At 41.0% G+C, this 19,013-nt stretch overlaps 1 protein-coding gene across 1 annotated transcript; it reads left to right on the forward strand.

The window, feature by feature from the left end:
• Nucleotides 1-2,735: 2,735 nt before the first annotated feature.
• LOC113009062 (G1/S-specific cyclin-D2-like) lies at nucleotides 2,736-18,353 on the forward strand. The gene is made up of 5 exons (XM_026147127.2): nucleotides 2,736-3,155; nucleotides 4,069-4,284; nucleotides 9,264-9,423; nucleotides 12,262-12,410; nucleotides 17,773-18,353. Exons 1-5 carry the CDS (start codon nucleotides 2,961-2,963, stop codon nucleotides 17,935-17,937), a joined length of 885 nt encoding a protein of 294 aa, XP_026002912.1. The 5' UTR covers nucleotides 2,736-2,960; the 3' UTR covers nucleotides 17,938-18,353.
• Nucleotides 18,354-19,013: the final 660 nt, after the last annotated feature.

The raw sequence follows: 19,013 nt of genomic DNA on the forward strand, positions 1-19,013 counted from the left end.
ATATGTATGTGTTATGAGAGTATGATGATGACATTTTCTTCAGTAGTTGAGAAAAGTACACTATGTTGAAACTTTCAACCATAGCAGTTACTACTTAGCAGTTTTGTGACGTATATGACATTTTGGAGGGGTTTTTTTCTGTCTTGTCAGATCATCTTCCTTCTTCTTGTGTTAAAAATGACCAAAAAAGTAATGATAAAAAAGAAAAATGTTTAATGAGGAGCAAAGCAGTAAGGAAATGATAAGAAATCAAACATGATAGTGATAAAATAAGCAGCAGATTACTCTAAATTGTGTTTATCTGCATTATTCTATGCATTGATGTATATACTTGTCTGACTTTTCCCTCTGTTTGCTCACTGTTCTGCTAGCTTGAGAAAATTAATAAAGAGGTTCTGTTGTATTTGCAGTCAGTCCAGTGGCTTATTGCACGATCCTCAAATATGTTGGGACAGCTGGGTTGGAGAATTTCAGGCCTAACAGCAGACAGTGCTAAGTACTGATTTATACTATAAACTGCATTTAATAATGTAAACGGTCCATGATTTGTACTTTAGAAATGTGGCATCCTTTCCTTTTTTATATACAGCAGCCGTCTAGTTGATATCCACTTTAATACTGCCTTCAACTGACTTGATATCAAGTTTTTTCCCTCAACTGTAAATTATTTTGCTTTTTTAAACACCTAGTAAACTTAAACCAGATTGCATTCACAGCTGACAGGCCCTGTAACAACATCTATGTGAAATTTAGATGACTCTTTCTGCAGTTTTTGCACAAATAATTACAGGAGGAGCATATAGGACTCATAGCCACCAGCAATTTACTGAAATCTGTGAATGATTATTGTTATTATGTGCATTGTTTTTCATTTCTTTTAACATCTGCATTGCATTTCTGTCAGCAGACATTCATATCCATTTAATGTTAATGCTTTTATGTGCTTGGTCACCATCTGTTTTTCATAATTATGCAATTATATTTTGTTCTTTATTAACTGAAAAAACTTTGAGCTAAAATGTACTTTAACTATATAAAAAATGTCCCCAGTTGTTTGGATTCTATAGTTTTACCATAAACAGCATAATGAACTTCATGTGACACACTTTTGTCAACTATAAATTAAGCAAAATTATTGGGTTTTCTATGGCACACCATCTATGAATTATTTTTGAGGTGTTTAAACCTTTATTTCTATTATTTTTCTTTAATATAAAGCTGATGAAATGTATGCGTAGTAAACTGTGTTAAAATGGACTCCCAAAGACTATCGATGGTCCAACAAAGGGTCCAGACATTTGCAATTTTTAAAATTCTTAAAAAGTTGTTTTTGTTTGTTTTATTTAACACAATATAAGCTATTGGAAATCCCATTTCGTCATCATTACTATTCAACAATTAACCTTGGCTACAATTAAAGTTCCACTAGTAATAATAAACCTATAAATGTAAAACAACCCATCCATAACAATTAACTAAACAAAATAAATAGAAATAACATATGTATATACACATACACGTGTGCATACATATTTCAAAGTTTCCTTGAGGAAGATGCTGAAACAGAAGTTGTCGACAATGCATCCATCAACATGTAAGTGCTACACAAGTACCAGTCAAGTCTGCACCTCTCTTTCCAACAGCTTTATGGTGTGGCTCATCAGCCTTATTGCTCTGTAGTTACTACAGGTCTGAAGATTACGTTTGTTGAAAATTGGTACCAGTACACCTGTTCTCCATTCCTTAGGCATCCTTTTAGTCTCCATCATTGTGTTAAATAATCTGGTTAAAAAGTCCACTGTCCTCTCTCCTGGACTTCTCCATACCTGCACAGGTATATCACTAGGTCCAACCACTTCTCCACTCTTCATCCTTTTCATAGCAGCGCTGAAATGAGAGAATATAAACAAAAAATCGATCCAATACCAGTACCACCATTGGTATCAATACTATGGATATTTGGATTGTTTGTTTTTGATATTTGGATTCTGCACTCTATTCTCTCTCTCTCTGTCTCTCTCTCTCTCTCTCTCTCTCTCTCTCTCTCTGATTTCATTCATTCATGAGCTCCTCATAGTATTCCTACCATCTTCTCAGCATAGACTCTTTCCCTTTAATACATTTCCATCTCTGTCCTTAATCACTCTAATCTGCTGCACATCCTTTCAGCCTGATGTACATGATTTAGACTTTTACTTTAAAACTGTGTCATAACTTGGGTTGTAACCAGAACTTGCCTTTAACTTTATGATGCCATTCAAGCTGTTGCATTCTGCATTTACCCAATGTTTAGTTACATTACTTGGGAGGGTCATGTGAGATTAAGTGGACAGCTACAACGTGGTGTTAAAAGGAATTTTCCATGATGACATAGATTTCTCCACTAAAGCATAATTCATGCATTAGCCTTTCCTTTTTCATTTGCTGCCTCTCTCTTTGGGCATAGCCTCCCAGTACAGCTGTCTGGATACACACAATTACACACATGGTCCTCTCTCCATTAACTTTGATACGACTCTAGCCATCTCACAAGCTCACTCTTGGACTGAGAGCAAAAAACATAGTATTGCTGTAATGACAATGATAATCCTTAAAATTTAAAGTAATATTATATTTATTTATTTATTTTATTTTATGTTTTTGCTTGTTTGTTTTTATTAATAAGGTTTCCGGTTTGTTTTCTGCTTTCTTCCCAGACATTTATTTTGAAAGTTCGTACCGGATGTAGTGCGTGCAGCTGCGGACCATCGACTGCAGCGAGAGGAAGCGAACCGTGAGGCAGCAGGACTGGAGCAAACCCAGCAGTCTCAGCCTCATGCTTCGTCCTGGGCACTTCTCCTCCTCCTGTCCGCTGTCGAAAACACCGTAACAATATTTATTTACTTTTCCTTCATATTATTCAGTAACTAAAACAAAGGCAACAGCAAACAAAAAAACGGGGCGAAGACGGGGGCCGAGACATGGAGCTTTACTGCCTGGAGTCGGACCTAGCCGTGAGAGCCCAGCCTGACCTAAACATCCTCTGTGATGACAGAGTGTTGCAGAGTTTATTAACAATCGAGGACAGATTTTTACCTCAGTGTTCGTATTTTCAGCGGGTCCAGAAGGATATTCAGCCTTATATGAGACGAATGGTTGCAGGCTGGATGCATGAGGTTTGTGGGCATTTTATGCACTCGCGGGGCTAACCTAACCGCTTTAGCTAATTTTCAGTTTTTTGATTTGTCTTGTTTTGTTTTTGCACACTTACAAGTTATTTCTGGCTCGTTTTAGCTCGTGGAAAGTTGTCATGGATGTTAACCTGTTTGACAATTGAATAAGAATGACTCACCAAAGGCGTGGGAGAGTCGGAAATTCCACCACGAAGAAAATTCGGCTTCAAAGAAAACAGCCTAGCTGCATATTTACATTGGTTAACAGCTTCAAAGTTTGTGCTTTCTGATAATTAGTAAGTTCAGGCGACAGGGGGGGACTTATTCTTAATTTACATAATCGAAAACTCGAAAATTTCCCCTCAGAGTAATTATTATTAATTTTTTAAAAGTGACTCAGGCTCGGGGCAAGGCAGGCAGCATGAATGCTAAGCCACTTTCATTTTTTCAGCTCAAGAAAATAAGTTGATTTTGGTAAAGTTCTATCACACAAACTGTCGGAAAGTATTTGAAGAAAACATGTGGATATTTTGCACACTTTATAAGGCTTTTGGGTGGTTTATTTTATTTTATTTTTATTTTTTGATGAGTGAGGCAAGCCCCAACAAGGAAGAGAGACTGAATGGCGATGTGGGGGTTTTGCAGAACGAGTTGCTGTTGAACTAATTTGTTTCTGCCCTGCTCTGACTTTGCAGCCTTTCATAAAAAAAGACGTGAAAACCAGTCATTTAACCTTTAACCCGAAAACAGTACTATTTATAGCAGAATTAATAGCCACCAAAACCTGTTTTATATACAAACATATTCCTCTTTTTTTCTTTTTCTGTTTTGTTATTGTAGTTGGGTTTTTGTTTTGTTTTGGGTGTTTTGGCATAGTTTTACCTAATATATGTGTCTCCTGTTTAAACTTTTCCAGGTGTGTGAAGAGGAGAAGAGCAATGAAGACGTCTTTCCTTTAGCTATTAATTATTTGGACAGATTTTTAACAGTGATGCCCACAAGAAAGAGTTACTTGCAGCTTCTGGGAGCTGTGTGCATGTTTCTGGCCTCCAAGCTAAAGGACTGCAGGCCCATATCAGCAGAGAAACTTTGCATGTACACAGATAATTCATTCTCACCACGGGAACTGCTGGTAAGAGCAACAGTCCCATCCATTCATCCATCCAAACATTCACTCACTCACTCATGGGAGCATGAAGATGTCGTGTCACGTTTTTTCGATGACTTTATGATGCTAATGGCTGAATTGGTTTCACAGGAAGTTTCCTATTTTCCTTGTAAGTGGAGCACAATACAGCCACATCCTTTCTTTGGATCCATGTGGCCTGAAGAGACGCAGGATGCCATCTAGTGGCAGTTATGCAGTTTAGGATATGGATATCATGAGGAAGCCTGCATTTCTAGTACATATTGAGTATTTCATGCTATTAAAAACCAAACCTCCAAGCTCAAGTATTATTTTCTTACTATCATACGATTTACTACACAACCGTTAACCCAGGGATGCTTTTAAAGGCAACTTTTGGCACCATGTTGGCAGTTTAAAAGTCCCTTTAAGATAAATTTCTCTGTTAATCATTTGTTGTGTAAGAAAGATCTTTAAAAAGAAATTAAGGATAAATAACCCACCCAACACTTATCTCCATTTATTTAGCCTCCTCTTGAGCTTTTGATACTATCACATCGTCATCATCAGCAAAACAGTTTGTTTCTCACTTGCAGATGATCACGATGCTGAATTTTTATTAATATCATAGAGCTAATTTTTTAATCCAGTTTATGTTAATTTCAGGCTCCCCTAGGTGGCTTTTTGTGACTGGAAACATTTGGCTTAGAACAGGGGTGTCAAACATAAGGCCCGGGGACCAGAATTGGCCAGCAGAGGCTCTCAATCCGGCCCATTAGAAGGCTTTGGAGCAAATGAAGGACGGCATGTATTTTCATAAGTTTTACAGCTTTCTTTCCATAGTCATTCATACTACACCAAAGTAACGAAGTAATAAACACTTAAATGCCAGAAAAGTTATTTTCTTTACTAAATGTTCCTAATTTTACACATTTATTTCTTAGGATTAAAGGCCAAAGAGTTGTGCTGACTTATTTTTCTTATATTTAAATATTAAATATTAAACTTCTTTACGCTGACAGAAGGGGGAATTTCACAGATTAAAGCAGGCCACGATGTAAAATGAGTTTGGGACCGCTGGTCTATGACTTCTACAAGCAAACAAACGTTAGCTTCTGCCCTAAAAAATGTCTTGTTGGAAGTTTCCATTAAAAAAGAAATTGTCTTAAACAACTAAAAGAGTTGCAGATTTAATTTAACCACTTCAGTGCCAGAGTAATTTACATGTTGCAGTAAGATCTGCCAAACTGCTGCCCAGGCTCTCTATGGCTACATCCACACTAGCCTGGATAGATTTGAAAACGGCGTTTTCGTTTGAAACCGCTCCGCGTTCACACTAGCGTTTTCAGTCGTTTTCACAGAGTTGTGCGTCCGCATTGAAACGGCCGAAAACGCTTGGGTTCCAGTACTGCGCAAGAAGATTTGACCTGCCTCATTTCTGTCTGCCGCTTATTTACTTTCTGGCTCTTTGAAACGTCGCAGCAAAATGTTGAGGGAAAGCACCGAGTTTTTTAAATGGACTAACAATGAGGTGGAGTTGTTGCTACGAGTAACACAAAAGTAAAAGTTGCAAAAGCGCGTGAGAAATAAAGAATTTGAAGAAAAGCTATCTGGAGCATGTACAGACTGATTAATCTTTAATAGGGCTGTCAAAATTGAGAGCAAACAAAACAACTGCTGTATAATGCCCTCCGCTAACTTAGTTTAATTGGTCACATGACTGAATCATATGACTAACATGCGTCATCATTTTAGAAAGTCTTTGTTTTTGCTGTCTGCACTGCAACGCGAAAGCACCGTTTTCAAATGTATGCGTTTTCGTGAGCGCTTTCAAAACGCTGCGTTTTCCATGAGTGAAAACATCTCAGTGTGGACGGGAGGCCAGAACGGAGAGAAAACGATGCGTTTTCGAGTGAAAATGCATTAGTGTGGACGTAGCCTATGGGTCCTCCTGCTCGGCTGCAGCTGTTTAGGGAAATGACATCCATCCGATTTGATGCTCCATATTGTTGTAAGGCTCCATATTCCTGGATATCCTCACAGGATGCAGAGAGCAGGCAGCAGGAGCCTCTGGAAAATTATTGTAGCTCCTCACTCTTACAGTAAATGTGCTACCCCTGCTGGTGGCAGTTTGCCTGTAAGAGAGAAGTTTAACAATGGTAGCGGGTGGTATTTTTCATCAGGACAGATGTCCCGGAAGTGATCATACCAGTGGCAAACCTATCCCCTATTCATCTCACAATCATCTATCTACATTGAGGCTAAAATCGTGGCTCAAGAGTTGGGCGTTCACCTTGTAATCGGAAGGTTGCCGGTTCGAGCCCCGGCTTGGACAGTCTCGGTCGTTGTGTCCTTGGGCAAGACACTTCACCCGTTGCCTACTGGTGGTGGTCAGAGGACCCGGTGGCGCCAGTGTCCGGCAGCCTCGCCTCTGTTAGTGCGCCCCAGGGTGGCTGTGGCTACAATGTAGCTTGCCATCACCAGTGTGTGAATGTGTGTGTGAATGGGTGGATGACTGGATATGTAAAGCGCTTTGGGGTCCTTAGGGACTAGTAAAGCGCTATATAAATACAGGCCATTTACCTTTTTTTTTTTTAAAATAGGGTGAAGAGAAACTGGTTATGTACAGGAAACCCACATAAATGGGATTGACGGGTGACATTTTAGATGACAGAAAAGCGTTTCGGGGTGGGGGGACTGTCCCCGCTGAGCGTTGGGGTTTCGGTGTGTACTACGGTTACTTTTTGTGTGACACAGAGGAAGTGAGAAATTAGAATCAGCTGTGTTCATTCAGCGTTAAAAGGGCATTAAAGAAAACTTCTCTCATGAGAAATATGAGTAGTTTTAATCCCTTTTAATTTCTTGCTGTTGATTGCAGTGATTTCTAACACACTCCGGTTAACCTTTCTCATATTTTTCTACCCATAAATGAAGAAAACCAAACAATGACGCCGTTATCGCAAAGGTTTTCTCATGGTTAACAGAATGGACCTCATGTTCCCACAGAAATTTATTGGTATCACCTTAAGTTAAGTTCAGCCCAGCTTGCCTCATATCAGGCTTATCTGATATAAGTCACACCACCTTCTTAGGAAGTGCATATCAGTTTTCTTTATCCAGTCGCCTAGACACCAGTGAAAATCCAGTGTTAGCCTCACCTGTGACATTTACTGCCAAAGTGTTAGTCTTTGTCTGTTCTAGTTATGATTTTCAGACCACCTCTTTATGTAAACACAACTTCTCTTGTCTCAGACTTTGTTTGCTCGATTTAACACTTCAAAGTAAGTTCCTACAGACCAATATGTGCATTATCAGACCCCCTGGCTTGCTTTTTTTGGGAGTTAGATTTCACAGTGGTGCCACTGGAGGCTTACTCTCTACTGGCACGTGCCGGGGTGCCAGTGCAGCACACATTTTGATAGATTTAAGAACGGAACGGTACACAGTGTTATTCAACGGAGGTTGAGTCGTTTTCACAAATGTAAAATCAAAGCGCGATGATCGCGACCGTGAATCATCTGTGAATTTCTTTTAGTTAGTGGGTTTTACATGGTGCCGTCACTTTTTGGCATCTTATTCTGTTGAAATGTTGAGTTATTTCTAGATTAAGGGGGTGGGAAATGGTAGATTTTTAGATGTTACCACCAGTGCCAGATGTAGTGGCACTGCACTGCTTTTTTGGAAAAAATGTTTTAAATTCTTTTAAAGCCAAAGATAAGCATGTTATGAACTAAAAAATGACCTTTATGTAGCTCATTTTGATTCTATAGGGGAGCAAAACAAGTGATTCAGATTTGATAGGTGTCACCACCTGCCTCGTCTTTTTAATCGTGCCTCAGTAAAACTGCACTATGCTGCACTTCTGTCTCACCTGCCTTCCCTTCGACATGTTCCCACTTATCGTCTGCAGGTACAATTCTTTCAGAAGTGCTTGGAGCAAAGTTTAGACATGAATCTGTTACTGAATGAAAGTGTATTGATGCTAGTGTTTAGCTATTCATAAAAGCGTTACAACAGTACTTCCCCTTTAGAGTGCCTATATCAATAACTCCATTTACAGGGACAGTTCGCCACACCCTTGGATTATTTTCTCCAAATTGACAGTTATTTTAAATGGCACACCTGTGCAACTTTAAATAAAAGCTCAGGTGCAGTTTGGACCCTAAACAAATAAAAAAGCAACACATGTAAACGTTTTTTCAATGAATGGCTTCTGGAGGAACACGCACACAATCACAGCTCAGAAGAACTAAAGTGAATTCAATTTATTTTAAGGCAGCAGTGCGATGCTTTGCTCTTTTAGGACTTCTGTTTTTCTTAAAAAGAAACAGTGGCAGGTAGAAATGGCTACAGCAACCACATTTCAGTCTCTAAATTTCTCTCGTGTGGGAGGTTAGAGAAAGTGTTATTGATTGTGTTGAAAACTTGATCATAACTAATTGTTTGTCTGAGTAAATTTTAGATGTTGAAGTCTTCATTTGATGTCTCTGCTAAATAATATTTAAAAAATATAGTAAATTGGTTGGTTTTGAATGCAATGAGTTAAGATTAACAGGAAATTAGATAATGCAGTGTGTGCAGTCTTCTTGCTCTTGCAAAGCCTTGCTGTATAAAGAGTGATCTCTGTGCGGCTGCCTGTGCAGCGCTAGCTCATTGTAGAGCTGTGTTTGAGGCTTATGACAGGAAGGAAGGGGCTAGCTGTCTCATTGGCAGGGCCTCTAAGCAGGGCAAGGCTTGTCACATGCCGGCGATATGAACACAAAAGATGCAAGGAATGAGAAAGGCATGCAGATAATAAGATACAGTGAGGATAGATAAAATGAAGAAATGTTGCTCTTCTTACAGAGCTATTTCCTCTGGGAATGGAGGCAGACTAAGATCGTTTTCACGGGCGATACAGACGTGGCAGCATGCCATTTAACCCCCTGACACACACTCTTTTTTTATTTATTTATTTATTTTTAACCCTCATCCTTGTGCTTTAGGACTGGGAACTGGTTGTGCTGGGGAAGTTGAAGTGGAACATGGCCTCCGTCATCCCCAATGATTTTGTAGAGCACATCATACGAAGGCTGCCCCTCCCCACAGAAAAGGTGGTGATGGTTCGCAAGCACACACAGACGTTCATCGCCCTCTGCGCCACAGGTAATGCGGGTACCTGTTGTTTTATTTGTTTGGTTTTTTTTTTTTTTTTTTTAATTTGTTATTATTTTTTTAATCCTTCATCTGCTCAGTTTCGTGCTTTTTAAAAAAATGTTTACTCAGACATCCACCAGAATATTCCCACACACGCAAACATTCCCCCATCGTGAGTCATCTGTGACCTCTTTCTTCTCTGCTGGCTGCCTTATCCACTTTCTACTCTTTCCACAGCCTGTAGTGAGTTTTTTTTTTTGTCTTCACAGCTGCTAAAAGCTACTCAAAGTGGTCATGCACATTTCTCTTCTAAGTGCCTGGGAAAACTCCTATCAGTGCTGTGTTTAGATTAGCCACATACACGGGTAATGATAGCAATCCTATCACACACTCTGTGCTGAGTGACTCAGGTGCAGCTGAATTTTTCTGCGGTACTCCTTTCATTGTTTGTTGACAGAGAGACTTCCAGGTTTAAAAAGTCAGGGCAGCGATCCAGTGATCTTCCTTCCTCCTCCCATCGCCACCTTGTGTCCAAAATAAACTCTGGAAAAAGCTTACATGTCCCCCTCAGGCCTCTCCTTAGGTGAATTTTCAAGGCATTCCTTTGCCTAAACTTGGAATCCCTCTAATATTTTCATATCCTGGACAGAAATACTACTGCAGGATCACCTAATGCACATAATATACAGGAAACCTGTCTCGCAAGGCTGCTTTTCTTCTGCTACCTCCTTTCCTCTTTTCTAGCTAATTCAATGAAGGAAATAAAACAAAGGGAGGTCACTTTGGTGGATTGAATTCCTCATAAACGTCAGTGCGGTCATATCTGGCTATTAAGCACTTATTTACTGGAGTAAGTTATTGGAATCAGAGGCTCCTTCAGCGAGTTTCATGCCCTGATTTTTTTATTTATTTATTTATATATATATATATATATATATATATATATATATATATATATATATATATATATATATATATATATATATATATATATATATATATATATAAAAAAAAAATCAGGGCATGAAACTCGCTGAAGGAGCCTCTGATTCCGATAACTTACTCTAGTAAATAAGTATATATGGGTGTGTTTCAGTGGTCACTTCTGCTATTCATAAGCAGCTGCTTATATCCAAGCACAAAGCACCCGCAGTGGGAAAAAAAAGAGGCCTGCTGTGGTTGTGCAGTAATGTAAATGTTTGGAGTTTTATATGGAGTTGAGATGTTATTATTATATTGGAGGAGCTCCTCCTATGGACAGCTGGCCCCTGGAGGAGAAGATGGGTGTAGCACAGCTGGCTAAAAGCTATCAGGCCACTGGGACTGGTTTACATTGGCTTTTCTCTATGGGCCTTAAAGAAAGGGGCTCCCTCCCCCCCCCGGAAAAAAAATGGCCACCTTAAAATAAATCAGCAATTGAAAGTCTTGTGAGCAGTTTCAGGTAGGAACTATTTTCTTACCAGCCTGTTGTGTCGCCATCTACCGGTGACTTGCTTATCAACGACTGCTTTTAGGCAGTGAATGGTAGACCTTGGAGAGAAGGTAGTTCCTACATCCAACTTAACTTGACAAACTTCATGGATTTTTTTTTTCCTTTTGAATAACTAGATCATGATTTCACTTTTTAAAAGAGCACCACATATTTTGTTCAAAATTGGTGCCAAACGCCAGTCCAGTAAGTTTCTTTTTAGCATGACATTGCCCATCTTTGCCAGAAATCAGGATGTTTCAGTCAACGACGCAAGAAGACAAAAAGCTGTCGGTTATGTAGAGTAATATCTTGGCACATTTGTGTTTTACTTGGTTGTACCAAAGAAAAGTCCCTTAAACACTTTGTTTAAAAATGGTAAAAAAAAAAAGGAGCTCTAAAGCAGCAGTCCCCAACCTTTTTTGTGCCACAGACCAGATAAATACAACAAAATAAAATGATACGACCAAGACAAAAACTAGAGTGTTTTGCAAATATAATAATAAACACAAATTCACTGTGTGATTGTGTAACTTTATTAGCAGCGTCCTCCTGAAATGCGCCAACAACATTGAGAGTAACATCCTCCCCTCTGCACCTTAATCCTCTCTGGTCGCTATGGTAATGCGTAAATATTTCTTTCAAAATAAGACACAACTACAACATGGGAAAAGACAGAGTTAATGATAAAACCTGAAAACCATAAATTTCACACCCAAGCCTCAACTCTCATGGCCCGATACAAAAGAACTCACGGACCGGTCTGGGGGTTGGGGACTGCTGCTCTAAAATCAAAGATAAGAGAAATCTCAGCCAATCACAGGACAAAGAGGGTGTGAAGGAGGGATTGTTTGTTTTGGGAAGTTACTGCCCTACGTATAAAAGACAATGAGGTGGGATTGCTGAAGCTCCTTGCCGTTACTTAATCGAATAACCAAGCGGTGGAAAGGACTTCTCACAATCAGCACTTGCTGGTTTTCCTTGTTGTTCTCTCCATGTCCGCCTCCTTTTCTGCCTCCTCCCAGGCCTGTTGTCACTTAAGTCTCTGAGACTTGGATGCAGACCGAAGGGAGTCGTGCCTGGAACTCATTGCTCAGCGAGTAGGAGGATTCCTACTCTGTTTTTCTAATCACAGCTGAAGTTCCTGTGAAGGACGCCACACAGGTTCCACTGTGGAGCTTCGTCTGCTGAAATCCAGACTGTGGGAAAATCAGATTCAGCTGTAAAGCATGTATGATGGAGATGATTCAGACGTTTCACCTCTTTTGCATCTGTGACACTTCCTCTGGGCGGATTTAAGTAATGTTGCTCTATGTGTCACATGAGGATGTAATTTCCATGTGTCACTGTGGCTTAATGCTCTCTCTTTCCCTCACCAGATGACCGCCTTGCTATGAACCCTCCTTCTATGATAGCCTCTGGCAGCATGGGAGCTGCTATCTGTGGCCTGCAGTTGGACCACACTGACCAGAGGCTGAGTCGAGACAACCTGACAGACCTGCTGGCCAAGATCACCAACACGGAGGTGGTGAGTACCACAGCGGGGAAATTTATACTCGACAGCAGGAATTACTCAATACTTTCAGCGCTTCGAAACAATACGCTGTTAATAGCGATCATTGCAACATCTCACGACAGCAGCATAAAAGGCTCTTTAGTAAACAACAGTGATGACTTCAGTGGTGGCAGGCTGAAGCTATTTACTTTTCATGGAGAGAGGGAGAGCAAGCATTTGGCTGCTGGCTGGGGAGCCAGACTGCTGCTATAAAGAGCAGAGGGAATGTCTTCTTAAAACTCAGAGCCCACATTCTTGTGGTACGACACATGCAATTTCTTTGCAGGACTCCTACTTTAGCTGTGTGCCCCTCCTGGTGGAGGAATACGTATGCACTGAAGGCAAGAAGCATCTTTTCCAGTGAAGGATGATGCAGACACAGAGTTACTTGCAACAGACTAACTTCAGTGTTTAGTGTAACTTGCTGAGCTTTAAAATATCAGACAATACTGCACAAATCTCAAAGTGTGTGACATGCATCTGCAACTAGTTTTTATTGTTTTGAGGTTTTACAGACACCTGACCACTAACCACGTGATGCTAACTTGGTGTTCTGGATATGTGACAGTGTAGGGTCAAGTAAAGAAGGCCCAGAGACCAGTCGCCAAAAATGTGCGCACTCTGAGTTTTAGTGAAAACTTCCTAACAGCTGCTGGATCTTTGCATGGAAGACCTGTCTACAAATACTTGCCAGCTACTCTCTGAGCAGGAGTGAAACTGAAAAGTGAAACTGCGAATGCGGAACGTTTACCTTCAAAGTAAAAGTTCCACTTTAAAAGAAAAAAATAAATAAATAAATTTTTGGGTGTTTAAGCCTTAGACAGAAGCAAGGAATGCCTCTAAACCAGCACAACTTTTTCTCTGAAGGCGAACGTACTTTCACTTCCTCGGCTAGTACAAGTGTTTGTAGACAGGTTGAGCAAACTGCAGTTGACTGCAGAAATCTTCTAGCAACCTCAATCACTCGCCAACTACGTTTTTTTCCACACTATAAGGCGCACTTGAAATCCTTTAATTTTCACAAAAATTGACAGTGCGCCTTATAATCCGATACAACTATTGTATGAATCTGGTTGTGCTTACTGACCTCGAATCGATTTTGTGTGGTACACGGTACTCAAAAATCTCTCAAATGTTTTAGTGCGACTTTAGTAAGCTACGAAGCCACACCACTTAATGGATTGTGGGAGCATTACAGCTACCGTAGTCAGGTAGCCGTAATGCTCCCACAGTTTTGGGTCCAAAACTCCGTCTGTTTCAGGTCCCAAAGTCAAACTAACACTGCGGCATCACTGACAGTTAAAAACTGTCTAAATTCTTTCATCTTTAATAAAATCATCAGAGTTGCTGCTTTACCAGGTTTCACAATTAAGTTTGACATTTAGGCATCAATGAAAACAGAATTGATGAAATTTAATGGAGTTAGAAATTAGCAGGAAGTTAGCTCCCTATTTTCCACCTAAGCATGACATAGCATGTTCTGACTGGGAGATTTCTGAAAAAATTAAAACGTACAGCTCTGCTATCACTTCCAACAGAAATGAAGACAGAAAATTTAACAGCAGTGGCGTTTGTAGGGTTACTGAAGTTGGACTAGCTGCTATATAATGATGTGCTACGTGATCGCTAGCATCACAGCTATGTTAGCATGACATAAACACAGTGAAGCTGGAGGATGAACACTAACTTTTGAGATAATCCATCCACAGTACGAGATTAGTCATTAATATACTGCAACAACACGGGAGTAGAGCAGCTGCGAGAGAATTCAACATTAATTAATTAATGGTACGGAAGTGGAGGAAGCAAGAAGAATGAGATGAGTAAAGTTTGATTTATCTGACTGTTTTGTTTTGCTTAATTCTGCTTATAATCCGGTGTGCGTTATGTATGAAAACCGACCTGTTCATCGACAGTGTGGCTTATGGTCCGAAAAATACGGTAGTTTTTAAAATCTGCTAATTAAAGTATCAGAAGCCCAGTGGTCTGCTCGGCCTAAGCACTGGGATTTGTTTTTTAATTTTTAAAAGGAGTAGTCTAAGCTAAGCTAACTAGTGTGTTTTATTAGCCCATCATTGGTTTTACACATGAATAAAATTTGAAAAAACAAAGAAGTCTAAAAGTAAGTAAATAAAGACCAAAATGCTACAAATTTATATTTTTTTCAATCAGTTAGACTGACATCTGTCTAATAACTGTACATTATGGTAGGATAGATGATGGTTTCACGCCTTGGCAAACACAGCTCCATTTTTGCCACATGATTACTGTTAAATGGGATCTGTAGCACTAATAAAATTTATTTTGTGCAACATGAAAGGCCCCTGGGGAGAGAAAAAAAAACACTGCCAAGGGACTCAACTGTTCGCTGACAGCCACGCTTAATCTAAGTCGGAGAATTTCATGCATCATGCCTGTACTGAGTGCTTGGATCGTAAGATTACCAAGTTTTGGATTAGTTTGCACTTTTTTCCTTGAACGTCCAGACGGCTTCAAATAAGACGGGCAAACTTACATGACCTTATAAATGATGGCGTGCACTACCAGGGTAGATGTGCCATCATAATGCCATTTTTACAGTTCATCAGTGTGCACTAGGAGATGTTGTAAACTGTAAAGACATACAACTGTGTGTATCTGTGGGCAAGATGTACAGTGGGGCAAAAAAGTATTTAGTCAGCCACCGATTGTGCAAGTTCCCCCACTTAAAATGATGACAGAGGTCAGTAATTTGCACCAGAGGTACACTTCAACTGTGAGAGACACCTGTCCACAGCTGCAAACAGTCAGACTCCAAACTCCGCCATGGCCAAGACCAAAGAGCTTTCGAAGGACACCAGGAAAAGTATTGTAGACCTGCACCAGACTGGGAAGAGTGAATCTACAATAGGCAAGCAGCTTGGTGTGAAAAAATCAACTGTGGGAGCAATCATCAGAAAATGGAAGACATACAAGACCACTGATAATCTCCCTCGATCTGGGGCTCCACGCAAGATCTCATCCCGTGGGGTCAAAATGATCATGAGAACGGTGAGCAAAGATCCCAGAACCACACGGGGGGACCTGGTGAATGACCTGCAGAGAGCTGGGACCAAAGTAACAAAGGTCACCATCAGTAACACACTACAACGGCAGGGAATCAAATCCCGCAGTGCCAGACGTGTTCCGCTGCTGAAGCCAGTGCATGTCCAGGCCCGTCTGAAGTTTGCCAGAGAGCACATGGATGATACAGCAGAGGATTGGGAGAATGTCATGTGGTCAGATGAAACCAAAGTAGAACTTTTTGGTATAAACTCAACTCGTCGTGTTTGGAGGAAGAAGAATACTGAGTTGCATCCCAAGAACACCATACCTACTGTGAAGCATGGGGGTGGAAACATCATGCTATGGGGCTGTTTTTCTGCCAAGGGGACAGGACGACTGATCCGTGTTAAGGACAGAATGAATGGGGCCATGTATCGTGAGATTTTGAGCCAAAACCTCCTTCCATCAGTGAGAACTTTGAAGATGAAACGAGGCTGGGTCTTCCAACATGACAATGATCCAAAACACACCGCCCGGGCAACAAAGGAGTGGCTCCGTAAGAAGCATTTGAAAGTCCTGGAGTGGCCTAGCCAGTCTCCAGACCTCAACCCCATAGAAAATCTGTGGCGGGAGTTGAAAGTCCGTGTTGCTCGGCGACAGCCCCAAAACATCACTGCTCTCGAGAAGATCTGCATGGAGGAATGGGCCAAAATACCAGCTACTGTGTGTGCAAACCTGGTAAAGACCTATAGTAAACGTTTGACCTCTGTTATTGCCAACAAAGGTTATGTTACAAAGTATTGAGTTGTATTTTTGTTATTGACCAAATACTTATTTTCCACCCTGATTTACGAATAAATTCTTTACAAATCCTACCATGTGGATTCATGGATTTTTTTTTTCACATTCTGTCTCTCACAGTTGAAGTGTACCTCTGGTGCAAATTACTGACCTCTGTCATCATTTTAGGTGGGGGAACTTGCACAATCGGTGGCTGACTAAATACTTTTTTGCCCCACTGTATATAGAGATAGATATATTAGTCATAGTCACTGGTATATCTTTTCTTTAAATATTGATTACTGAGGAAAAAGTACTCTCAGAGGGCATCTATACTGGGTAGGTAGTTTTTTGCTGCAGCACAACAGTCACACAGATTTCAGGATAGAAATCCATAACGGCCTTAGAAACGGCACTCTTAGCTTGTGGTTGCGCTGCCATGGTGATGTGGGCCCCGCGACCCAGCCGGCCGTCACAACAGGCACTCCGTCTGCAGCCCATCAGGTTCCAATTATTCGTGCATTTTAAAGGAATGTTGGCCCCTCCGCAAGTTCTGCTCATTCCTTAAGAGTCCTGCAGCCGGCTCAGAGAGGCAGACCTCCCACATCTTTCGCACAGACCTGCAGGGGGGACGGAGACTGAGGGAGACGAAGAGAGGATCCCTTTTAATAAGAAAAGCCGTCCAAAAACATCCGGTCCCACTGTCCTATATTCTGTTTTACACCCTAACTCAGAGGGTTAGGGTGCAGCAGGTCAAAGCCATTTCCTCTAAGACCTCCACATGGGATTGACCGTGAAGTAAACCCAAGGGAGGGTGGAGGAAGGGAGTCCAGAGTTCCCTGACACTCCCCAGAGCTCGTGTGGGAGTCCTTCAGCTTGTACCACAGACATGCACATGTCCGGTGCCCGCTGTGCAGCTCGCTGCTCCGTGCCACTGGTATCGGAGTGTGCTGGCACCCATTGTTCTGGTCATGATGCAGACAGGACCACCTACCGCAGCAGAACATAATTCCCCGCTGGTATGCCATGCATGTGACCAAAGCTGTTAAACAACTCGCATGTCAAATGCAGCTGAAATTCCAACATTTTGCACACTAGTGTCTGCTACAGGTGCACAGATTAAGTGAGCAGACTGCCGGGGAATGGGGGGTGTATTTACAGTAACACGGCTATAGTAGAGCAGAGAGAGCCAGTTAAAGGGCATGTGTATGCCGTCAACTTTTGCTGTGGAAGCCATAAAAATAACTTAAATGTAACATTTCTGTACTTTTATTTCTTTTTGCTTTATGTGCATGAATAGTGATACATTTTAAATCCTTGAACAGATTTTGAGTGATAACTCAAAAAAGGATTTTTCCTAAATCAAAGGCTTGACTTCAGTTGCCACACAATATAGTGCTAAACATTGCAAACCTGCAAAAATGAATCTTGGATGGAGGGGATTATGTGTCTTTAAAGCACCCAGACGCTAGCAGAGGTTTGATGGAAGGGTGTGTTTAACCGCTGCTGACCCTTTTTAAAATTGTTCCAGGATTGTTTGAAGGCCTGCCAGGAACAAATAGAGCGTGTGCTGACCACCAGCCTGCAGCAGGGGCAGCAGTACCGGCAGGAGACCAGCGTCCGGGCCGGCAGCAAGGCAAGGGAGCAGCAAGACCAGTCCAGCACCCCGACAGACGTGCGCGACATCAACTTATGAGCTCCCGACGCCACCGGACTCGCACAACACTCATGTTTGCCAGCCAATGAACTGACAGGAGTGAGGGCTTGTGAGCTGCCAGTAGATCTGCATCAAGTCACCACCTACACCCCCACCCCCTGTTGAGTGATGGTGTGACAATCGATGAACTTTTAGAAGTTTCTAGTTTTTCTTTTTCCTTTTTTTTTCCTGTTTTTTTTCTTTCTTTTTTTTTTTGTTGCCCCATTCACACCTGGTTTGGGTGTACTTTCACCTTTTTTGTACGGGCCACATGTAATCAAACAGCTACTTTAAAAAAAAAGGAAAAAAAGAAAGGATTAATTCTTGAAAACTTGATAGTGCCTTAGGTTTCGAGAAAGGAAACCTGAATATATTTTCATACTTGAAAAAAAAACAACATAATTTTATGAAATATACATATTCCTTTTGATAATACCTAGCAAAGTGAATTTAATACTGTATATTTAGTATTTAGTTATGTTACTCTTTAAATATCTCTTAGCAGTTATCAATTAATAGTTTTAATGGGATGTTTCCTTTTCTGGAAATCCATATAGTAGTGATTCAAATGCTGATAATAAATACAAGGCATTTAAACCAAGCTGATATCCAACCAGAGGAGCTCTACTGCAGCTAGCTGCTCTGCCTACCATACTGTGCACCTGTAGTACTGCTTACTATTTATGCAGAAGCGTGCTGGCTAGGAGTGGGCTGGGCCTGCTCAACATAGGGAAGGACATGAAGATGGTTTCAGGCGTGCATTAGATGTGCTGACAGGACCGTATGTTCGTGTATTTGCATTCAGCAAAGATATGCCGTCGTTTGTGTGGTGTTTTTATAGGTGAAGCTTGTACATAGTGGAGGGCGCAGATGATGAAAGAGGAGATCTGGCAAGTGTCTTACCAAGTTTGAGAGAGGACTGGAGTAAGTGAAGGGTGTGTTGGTAGGTTTTTAGAATAAAAGAGAGCATGAGGAAAGTGGGTTAAAATGCAACAAGTGTGGATTGATGATTATTTTAAGCTTTATGATGTTCATGCAGCTGCACGACACTTGAGTGACACGCAGGAGGAGGAATA

The sequence above is a fragment of the Astatotilapia calliptera genome, chromosome 17 (genome assembly GCF_964374335.1).
Source record: "Astatotilapia calliptera chromosome 17, fAstCal68.1, whole genome shotgun sequence".
In the NCBI taxonomy this organism is placed as follows: domain Eukaryota; kingdom Metazoa; phylum Chordata; class Actinopteri; order Cichliformes; family Cichlidae; genus Astatotilapia; species Astatotilapia calliptera.